We start from the raw sequence: 10,618 nt of genomic DNA, 5'->3' as shown, positions 1-10,618 counted from the left end.
TGATTCAGAGAAATCAGAGAAGATGGCCCCATTGGTATCTCCGTAGAGACAGTTGAGCCCAATAGGCAGTCGAGAGGTTACACCCACCATTCCACTCGGTACAACCTCCCTCGCCCTGGGACTGCTGTTACCGATTTCCTTAGGGTCCCCCACAACCTATTGACCCCTCTTTCTGGCCTTATTGTTGTTCGTGGGATATATATGGCAGACTTCCGAGCCCCTCTCAAGAGTAATGTCGCTCCTCTCCCTCTTGCCAGCTGGTTTGTTTGTATACGAGGAGGAAGAGGTGGAACCAGAGCAGCAGGTACCAATGTTCCGTTAGTTGCCTCTTCATCAACTCCAGATGAAGTGGTTGCTCCTTCCTCACATTCTCTGCCGAATGACCCTTGCCAGTAGCAGGAGCTGTTACAAAAAACGTCCAGTGATCTACAGATCCTATTAAAGGAGACCCAGAACCTTCAACACTGGCTCATGGACATCATACAGTCTTAGGTGGCCATACCCATCATACTAGAACCAGCTAGGGTGGTATGGAACACGCCAGCATCCTATGCCTTTTACACTGAAAAGGGCCAAGAGATGGTATTTTGTTCCTGCTAACTCCCAAATACTATTTTAATACCTATTCCAGGCATCCAGACAAGCGTCCCACAGAAGATAGGGTCCAATTTCAGTCTCTATTCAATAAGGGATGGCAAAGGTAGCCCTCCAGTCTGTAGTGGATGTGGCTGACACAGCTTCCAGAAGTTTGGCCACTGATCTAGTTGTTAGAAGGGATTCCTGGCTACAATCATGAGAGTTTCCTAGGGAGGTCCAGGACCTCCCTTTTGACAAATTGAATCTCTACAGTGAGAAAATGGATGAGTCCTTGAACTCACTAAAAGATTTGAGATCAACTCTGTATTCCCTGGGGATTTATACCCTGACCTCCAGAAGGAAACATCAGAGGCAGCCCTGTAGAATTAGGCCACCCTCTTCTCATGCACATTGTTACCAGCACACAGCTGAACCACCATGCTAACACCAGAAGATTCAGAGACCTCGCTTCTCAGCCCCTTCTACTGCCACAGCCGCTAATCACTCTCAGTCACCAGCCAGGGCCACTTTTGACGTATTCGTCAAGACCCACGTACCACCACTGATGCCAATCACCATGTCCCCGTCATCTTTGGGAATCGTCTCACACTTTGCCCACAACTGGAACAAGATCACTGTGGACAGTGGGGTTCTAGAGATTATCCATAGAGTCTGGAGAAATGCCATAGAGTTTCTTTCCTTCCCACCTCACACATCCCCTTCCTGGTCCCCCTACAGGGATCATTCTCACAAGGTGATTCTTCAATGGGAAGCAGCTTCCCTCACTGAAGGGCAATAGGTCATGTTCCACCTCATTACCATGGGAGAAAGCTTTATTCCCCATATTTCTTAATTCCCAAAAAAGACAGAGGGTGGAGACCCATCCTGGACCTTCAGCAACTCAACATCTTTATTTGAAAGCAGAAGTTCCAGACAATTAGGCTGGCATCTATAATCCCCTCCCTTTAGGAAGGGATATGTTTCATGGCTCTCGACATGAAGGATGCATGTTTCCGTGTGGACATTCACCCATCACACAGGAAGTTCCTGCATTTGATGGTAGGCCAGGAGCACTTCCATTTTTGAGTCCTCCCCTTTGGGCTGACTATGGCACCCAGAGTATTTACAAAGGTTTTCCTTGTGGTGGTAGCCCAGATGAGATGCCAAGAATATATAGTATTTCCATCCCTGGACGATTGGCTCCTGGTCTGATCTTGTCAGAACATCGAGTCATCATCACAGTGTTTCATACAACTCTGAACAACCTTAAGTATGTGCATAAACGAAGAAAAGTCTGTTCTGTTATCCACAAGGTCAATAAACTTTATAGGGGCAAAGCTGGACTTGGATTTTGCAAGATTGTTTCTCCACTCAGAAAGGTTTCATGCACTGAGCACCCTGATTTCACATAACCTACAATCCATGAATCACAGTGCACAAGTGCCTCTCACCATTGGGCCACATGGCTGCATGCACCTACATGACTCCTTTCAACAGACTCCACTTACAGTGCCTGCCGGCTCAGCTCCACTCAATTTGTTAGCCAAGCAAGGACCACATCAGCTGCTGGTCGTTCTTACCAGAGTTGTCATCTGACTTGGTGGTTGAACCTGGAAAAGGTCATGGTGGAAGTTCCCTTCAGCCCTCCCACTCCCAGGGCCACCACTGTGATGGTTACCTCCCTTTTGGGGTGGGCTGCTCATCTGGGGAACCACACTGCTCAGGGTAGTGGGACCCCACAAGAGGCCAGACTGCATACTGAAACTGAGGGCGTGCAAGGCCTTTCTTCTGCATATGCACTCACTCCATATTCAGATAATGTTGGACAATATCACCACTATATAAACAAACAAGGAGGAGCAAGATCTTATCCACTCGGCCAGGAAGCCATCAGACTTTGGAACCGGTGTATCAGAACTGCATCACAAAACAGGCCTCGTGCCTTCCTAGAATTCACAACTCCCTGGCAGACAAATTAAATAGGAGTTTCTTGATAGACCATGAGTGGTAGATTCACGAGACAGTTCTAAGCGAGATATTTACACAGTGGGTAACTCTGCTATGCAACTTCTTCGCATCCCAAACAAACAGAAAGCTCCCCCTATATTGCTCCAGGGGAGCGATGGGTTGCGATTCCCAAAGCAATACTCTGCTGATGTCTTGGAGAAATGGCCTCTGATATGCCTTTCCTCCCAGTTCCCTGCTTCCACAGGTCATAGGGAAGATAAGTCTCGATGGCGCCAACATCATTCTCCTAGTACCTCATTGGCCCAGATAGTTCTGATTCATGGAAGTTCTAACAATCTGCCTGTCCACCAATCAGAATTCACCTATTCTCAGATCTCCTAATCCATGGCAGGTGGAAGACCAAGGATCCCAATCCAGGTACGCTGCATCTCACTGCCTTGTTTTTGGATGGGCGTCGAAAATAGAATGCTCATGTTCAGCTCCCATTCGGGTGATCCTTTCATCATTCTCCTAGTACCTCATTGGCCCAGATAGTTCTGATTCATGGAAGTTCTAACAATCTGCCTGTCCACCAATCAGAATTCACCTATTCTCAGATCTCCTAATCCATGGCAGGTGGAAGACCAAGGATCCCAATCCAGGTACTCTGCATCTCACTGCCTTGTTTTTGGATGGGCGTCGAAAATAGAATGCTCATGTTCAGCTCCCATTCGGGTGATCCTTTCAGCCTGCACACAACTGCACTAACGTTCTCCAGATATTTTAACCTTTCCAGTTGTTCTAGACTATCTCCTATCCCTGAAGACTTCAGGTCTCTCTGTTAGTTCACTACAAGTACACCTAGCAGTGATATTGGTCCCTTCCTCCCTCCAGTGGAAGGACGATCTCTCTTTACTAACCCAGCTACAGTATGAGTCATGAAAGGCCTGATCAGGACCTTCCCATCAGTCCTTAGACCTAAGGTGACTTGTACCATGGCCCCACCTGCCCATACAAGTGGCATTCTTAGTGGCATGTCAGCTAGGTGGATTGGCGAGCTTGGACCCTTCATGGTGGAATCTCCTTATACTGTGTTTCACAAAGAATAGGTTTCTCTTTGACTGCACCCAAAGTTTCACCCCAAGATTGTTTTTGAGTTCCACATCAATCAAATAATACTTACCTGTATTTTTCCCAAAACCCCATGCTTCCTCTGAAGACAGGAGACTTCACTCTCTCAATGTCCAACGTGCCCTGGTGTTCTGCCTGCAAAGAACCAAACCTACTAGGAAATCACCTAGACTTTTTTATCATCATAGCACAGAAGTCCCATGGGCAAGCCAGTTTCCTCCCAGAGGATTTCTAAGTGGGTCTCGGGATGCATCTTAGAGTGCTACAAGATAGTAAATATTCCTCCCCCTGGAGGGGGGAGCACAGGATACCTCCGTGGTATCCCTATCAGACATTCTGCTGCAGGACATGTGCAGAACAGTCACCTGGATTTCGATCCACATGTTTGAGACACATTATGATCTAGTCCATGCCTTGGCTGCAGATGCAGTGGTGGGATTGGCGGGATTGCAAGCATCTTTGCTACCAGCCTCCTCACACCCATCTCCAGTCTAAACACTGCTAGCCAGTCATCCATGAGTGGAATACACGTAGCGACCATCACTCAAAGAAGCAGTGGAAGTTACATACTGTAACTAGAGGTTCTTTGAGATGTGTGGTCCCTATCTGTATTCTACTCTCCCCCTCTATCCCCTCTGCTTAGGATCCTGTTGGATTTGTGTCAAGAAGAGGAATTGGAGAGGTGTTGACCCACACTACCTATTATACCCTTGCTAGGGTGCACTGCTTTGAAGAATTTCCAGACTCCATGTATGCATACCACGTGTGGATTACAGATAGGGACCACGCATCTTGAAGAACCTTCAGCTACAGTAACTAATTTCCACTTTCAAGGGCCAGATATTCAAATACTAGCCTCCCTTTTTGCATCCCCTACAAGCAGACACAAAGAAGGTGATTTAGATGCCTAAGTATCCAATTTGCAGGTACAATCAAGTACTTATTTGTTTACATGACCTGAGTTGTATCCCCCAAAGAACTGCAGGTGCAAAATTGTAGGCGCAGAAATGGAGAGTTAGTATAGGTGACATCAAAAATTTGTACCTAAGAGTAAAGATTTATTGGCATTTGAGTCAGGAGGACAGGAGTTCTGACAAATCAGAGGTTGTGACTCTGACATGCTCTCATTATTAGAGAAAGAGAGGAAAAAGTGATCCAGAATGTAGGGGTACTCCGTGCTTCACTGAATTTCAATAGGAGGTTTCAAAATAGCATTTCCATAAAGAGTACAGAGACACAGAGCAAGCCCCTCAATCCATTTATGAAAGTGTTTGCGGTTCTCCTTCCAAGGCAGGTGAAATGGTAATAAATATTGTGCCAAGAAAGTTAATCTTTATCCAGTGCATTTTAATACATTGTGTGAGAAGTTTAGATCTGTTGACTCTTGCCAAATCCTTTTAGTAAATGGAAACTATTCATAAACAACAGTGATTTATACCTAAGCATTTATAGTGTACCCAATAGTGATTTATTTCTAAGTCCTGGTCTGCTGGTTAAATCACAGGATTAGGAGCCAGATTCTGTTCCTGGCTCTATAAATGACTATGTGTGTGAACGTGGGCAAGTTGCTTAACCTCTTGCTGACTCAGTTTCCTCCCCTGTAAAGCAGTGATGACAATAATACCCACATCATGGCAGTGCTCTAAATTACTCTAATAGTGCTATAAGAGTGCAAAGCACTACACTCCTCTTGCATGCGTGGTAATACCTAAATATTTTGTTTCTCAGCTTTTATTGCTGCGCTTTACATCGATAAGGATTTGGAGTATGTTCACACTTTCATGAACGTGTGCTTTTTTCCGCGTTTAAAGGTAAGGTCAGTTTGCTTCATATTTTCATATATCATTGCGATTTGAGCAGTTACTGCAAACTCTCAAACCATCTTTGTGGATTTATTATAGGAATTCATTTTAAATCAGGATTGGAATGACCCTAAATCCCAGCTTCAGCAATGCTGCCTGACTCTCAGGACAGAGGGAAAAGAGCCAGATATTCCTCTATACAAGTAAGGACCCCTGTATCATTTATACAAACTAATTATCAGTCTTTGTTTTACCCAGTACAAGATGTGATCAGACTCTGAACATCTTTCTTCTATCTTGTCTTTATTTTAAGACTCCATTTGATCATGACTAGGTTTAAAATTGTTCTGTCTTGTTGTTTAAAGAAATAATTCAGTCTGCTTTGAAACCAAAGATATTAAAAACAGTCTTGTTTTGTTTGGGAGTAGAAATTGTTGAGCCAACGTTTTGAGATCTGTATGTTTTAATCACTGCAGAGTTAAATTATTAAGAACTTTTCATTACATAAAGCCCCAGTGAATATTTTTTTTTCGGGGCTTACAGGGAGTTTTTAAATGAGTTATTCCTTAAAAGATGAAATTGTTAAAAACAAAAGAAATATTCAGAATGCTCAAGTACAATGAGTGCGCTGAGGAAGATTATCATTTGGATGTAGCCATTGACTGTGAGTCAAGAACCTGAGCTTTGTTCCCAGCAGTACCATGAACTTTGCGTGACCTTTCTGCCTCAGTTTCCCCAGCTGTAAAATAGGATTATGCCTACCTTATAGAGATGATATCAAATGTTGTATTTTGTAAAGCACTTTCACATCCACACAAGTACTACACTGCTGGGTGTGTAAGTAGCTGAAATAAGGAGAAAAGAAAATGCTATCAAAGTGCCTGGCCTTTATTATCAGTATTTATTATATCCAGAATGTGTATAGAATTAAAACCCATATTTCTCACGTTTGCTGAAGTAAAGTTTCATATGCAGTGCAGTGGGTTACAGTGAAAATTGGTGTACTTCAGAAACATGATTGCAAAATGATACTTTGCAGATCTGATTTCCCAGGTCTTTATCTGCGAGCTTACTCCCTTATCTTGAGGGAGATAGATACAAAAGAAATGAATTTCTGTTTCTTGTCAAACCCACTGAGTATAAGTACGGTATGTTTGTGCTGGTTTTTTTATGATAAATTGATTTTGATAGTACAGCTCAGAGTCAGTCTACATTTGCTGTTATCTTCCTATTATCTTGTTTAATTTTCTTCCCATGGAGTTATTTGTTTCACGGCATTTGCAGCCAGTAGTTTTGTTTTTAAAATCTAGGGTGTATTTTGTTTGTATTTATGTTCGGTGTTGCACAGTTCATTAGATGCAGAGTAGTTTGGTTAGATATTTCAAAAATTGATATGAACTTTTGCTGCTCCTTCTGTTGAGAAACAAGGTAGTGGACAGAACTCATCTTGGCAGTGGGGGGCGAGTTGGGGCAGAGGGAAGAGATAAAAGGAAAAGCAAATTCATTGTGTGTCTAGGGAATTATGTCTTTCTCCTTGAGACGGTTGCTAATGCATAGCCTAGATTCTCGCTCAAATGGAAAGGTGGTCTGATAAGTGACAGAAACGATAACTTTTCTGATGGAACAATGTATTTATTCTGTGAATTTGTCAGTAGAGGAACAGCATATCAAATATCAACACTCCTTTAAACCTTGGCCCAGTTTATGGGCCAAAATTTCAATGCACATGGGCTGACTTGTCTGATTAAAAGTGTGTGTCCAATTGTATAACTACATTTGTTCATGCAATTAAAAATGGATCCACAGAGTTGCAGCAATTGGATGAGCACGTAAGCATTTTTGACTACAGCTCATACATTTACATTTTTAATTGGGCCTATGTGTAAGCCCAGGAGTGTTAAATAAAGCTAGTTTTAGACCAAGACAAATTTTATATACATACTTTGCTTTAATAAACACAGTTTTGACATCTTTTGGTTGAAGTAACATATACAGCCAGCAGTCTACCCTCTGACATTGTGCCTTGTGCTACTCTTGCTAAATGGACTGAAAGTTTGGTGAGATATATGCCATTGATAGATTATTGTTTCATACTTTCTGCTTGAACAAATTATGTCTTTCTTATCTCAGGACCCTGCAGACAGTGGGACCTTCTCATGCCAGGACATATACAGTCGCTGTTTATTTCAAAGGGGAAAGAATAGGATGTGGTAAAGGCCCAAGGTACAGTGGAAATGTATGAAATGGTTTTAAAAAGCGAATTTGATTGTGAAAGCCTCTGAAATGACAGCACGGGAGACTAATATTTGCTGATTAGCCACAGAAAAGGTAAAGCAACATGAACAACAGTTGTGCAGCCTTCCCCACACTACTCTGCCTCTGTGCCTCAACCTTACTTTAATGGGACCATATCCTAGTGGCTGGAGGTAGTTCAGTCTCCATGTCCATTTGGTCCTTAGCCTCTCTGCTGAGGCTCCAAAGAAGCAGGTGTGTTTAGTGACATTTATACACTGAAACCACTAAATAGCTTCCAGATGACAGTGACTTTTGGTCATTGCTGACCATGGACAAATTTAAACTGGCAGTTTAGGATCAGAGAGTCTTTCTCCACTTTTTACTGATCACCGCCAGCAATCCAGCCCTCATTATTTTTTCAGCATAGAAAAAAAAAGTTACACATTTTTGTAATGGTCTTAAACCTCTAAGATTATTAGAACAGGACAGTCAGTACATAATTTTCACTGTGTAGTACAGAGTAGAAATGTCATTCGATTTTTGCTGCTCACTCTTCTATCTGTATTCATTTTTTCTTTCTCTTAATTAAAACAACTGCTTCACTAATGAATTACAAAACAACCTTATTGATCTAATTTTTTTTTAAATATTCCATAGGAATTATGGCACTATTATGTGTATATTTGCGGAAAACTTGATTTATCCATTATGTTACGGGACTGACTGACCAATGATTATTTGAAGAGTTGATCACAACAGAGTAATATGAACCCCAGATTCTGGGAAACTGTAGTTTACCCAATAAAGCATAAACTTACCATATTTTTGTTTGGTTTTGACAGTATTCAACAAGCAGAGATGGGAGCTGCTATGGATGCGCTTGAAAAATGTAAGAGGTTTTCTTGAGAAATGGGAAAACTATTGTAATTTACTCAACTGGGTTTTCATGGAGGGCAAGGTGGATGTTTTATGGGAGAGAAAAATGGGCCAGAGAATGTACACAAAATGCTATCAGCTTCTGAACTTTAGGTTTGCTTATTAATAATTTCCATAAAACTTCGTCAAAAGTCAAGTAGTACATATGACACACACAGGCATTTTCAAAGGGAAGTTTTCAATAAGTCACAGATGCAGCAGTTGTCCCTTATTGTACTTAGTTCCTTAATCACTCCAAGGTTCCCCTGCTTTAACGTGGAACAGATGGGGTAAGCTTTCTCTGTGGTACAGGGTGAATCCATTATACACATTTTACAACCATTTGCTAGTAAGGTTGTCTACTGTGGTTAGGGGCATCCATCTTCTAGAATGTTTTTTGATAATGTGGACAGGATCAGTCAATTCAGTGTTAAAAGCCTAGATCCTCAGCTGTAGTGAAAGTTATTGCAGTTCCACTGAAGTCGGTGGAGCTAAAACAATGTAGAGCAACTAAGGATCTTCCCCTGTGGTCTTGAACCAGGGGTCACCCAATGAAACTAATAGGCATCAGGTTTAAAACAAACATAAGAAAGTACTTCTTCACACAATGCACAGTCAACCTGTGGAACTCTTTGTCAGTGGATGGTGTGAAGGCCAAAAGTATAAGTGGGTTGAAAAAAGAATTAGATAAGTTAATTGAGGATAGGTCCATCTATGGCTATTCACCAAGATGGTCAGGGATGCAGCCCCAGGCTCTGTCTGCCAGAAGCTGGCACTGGGTGAGGTGGGATGAATCACTCGATAATTGCTCTGTTCTGTTTATTCCCTCTAAAGCATCTGGCATTGGCCACTGTTGGAAGACAGGTTACTGGGCTAGATGGACCTTTGGTTTGATCTAGTATGGCCATTATGTTTTTATGTTCTTATTCTGCCATCTCCTCCAGGTGTTTTCCCCAACCCACCATCATCACCTCAAACTAGTCTGGATTGAGCTTAAACCAGATACCACTCATACGTGCACTGATATATTTCTAAATAAATATTTATATTTAATCTTGAAGGATTATATTTTTAATCAATAAAAGTCGGTAAATGTTGATTTTACCATACACACACTAACCAATGCAAAAATATTTTCATCAATGATAATCAATATTTATAGATAGGCAAAAGTAAGAAAAATGGTGCTTGAGAATCCAGTGATTTAGACTTGAATTAGGCTTGTCACAAATGGACTAGCAAATGAATAGGAAAAATGGGTCTGATTTGTATATTTTGATGTGATGTTGACAATTTGCGTTTTAATGATTTTGCTTTAATGTTTTAAATCTCAGCATCTGCTGTCATTAACTAATTGTCTGACCCTCTCATAATTTCCCGCAAATGTGAAAATTTAAATTTTCAAAAAATTTTAAAAATACTTGAACATAACATTGATATTATCCATTGATATTATAAGAAAATGAACATTGAATTCTGCTATTTATATTTGTAGAATTGGGGATAGCTAAATTGTTGCTTTTTGAGAATGGCTTTTAATGCAGTTAGAAATGGTTAGAAATGGAGAAATAGTCTGAAGTAAATAGGATGAAATTCAGTTAAGAAGAAATGCAAACACATACAAAATAGGAAATGACTACCTAGGAAGGAGTAAAGACGCTCCCCGGGTTACGCAAACCCGACTTACGGAAATCCGGACTTACGGAAAAGGTTCTGTTAATTCTGTAAGCTTCCACCCCCCCCCCCCCCCCCCATAATTGACGGAGATGCGTTCCTGACTTAAGCAAAATTCGACTTACGCAAAGCATTCAGGAACGGAACTCTTGCGTAAGTCGGGGAGTTTCTGTACTGTGGAAAGAGATCTGGAGATCATAGTGGATCACAAGCTAAATATGAGTCAACAGTGTAACACTGTTGCAAAAAAGCAAACATCATTCTGAGATGTATTAGCAGGAGGGTTGTAAGCAAGACATGAGAAGTAATTCTTCTGCTGCACTCTGCGCTGATAAGGC

The 10,618-nt window shown here is 41.7% G+C and overlaps 1 protein-coding gene across 1 annotated transcript in view; it reads left to right on the top strand.

Annotated features, from left to right (window-relative positions):
- Nucleotides 1–5,309: 5,309 nt before the first annotated feature.
- LOC135979474 (ribonuclease 3-like) overlaps nucleotides 5,310–10,618 on the top strand; it is a 6,660-nt gene continuing 1,351 nt past the window's right edge. Inside the window, exons 1-4 of the mRNA XM_065579815.1 lie at nucleotides 5,310–5,465; nucleotides 5,556–5,659; nucleotides 7,587–7,679; nucleotides 8,534–8,580. Coding sequence (XP_065435887.1) covers nucleotides 5,436–5,465; nucleotides 5,556–5,659; nucleotides 7,587–7,679; nucleotides 8,534–8,580 — 274 coding nt within the window. The 5' untranslated portion in view covers nucleotides 5,310–5,435. The remainder of the gene's footprint in view (nucleotides 5,466–5,555; nucleotides 5,660–7,586; nucleotides 7,680–8,533; nucleotides 8,581–10,618) is intronic.

This window comes from Chrysemys picta, unplaced genomic scaffold (genome assembly GCF_011386835.1).
Source record: "Chrysemys picta bellii isolate R12L10 unplaced genomic scaffold, ASM1138683v2 scaf892, whole genome shotgun sequence".
Taxonomy (NCBI): Eukaryota; Metazoa; Chordata; order Testudines; family Emydidae; genus Chrysemys; species Chrysemys picta.
This window is presented reverse-complemented; position numbering and strand designations above follow the sequence as displayed.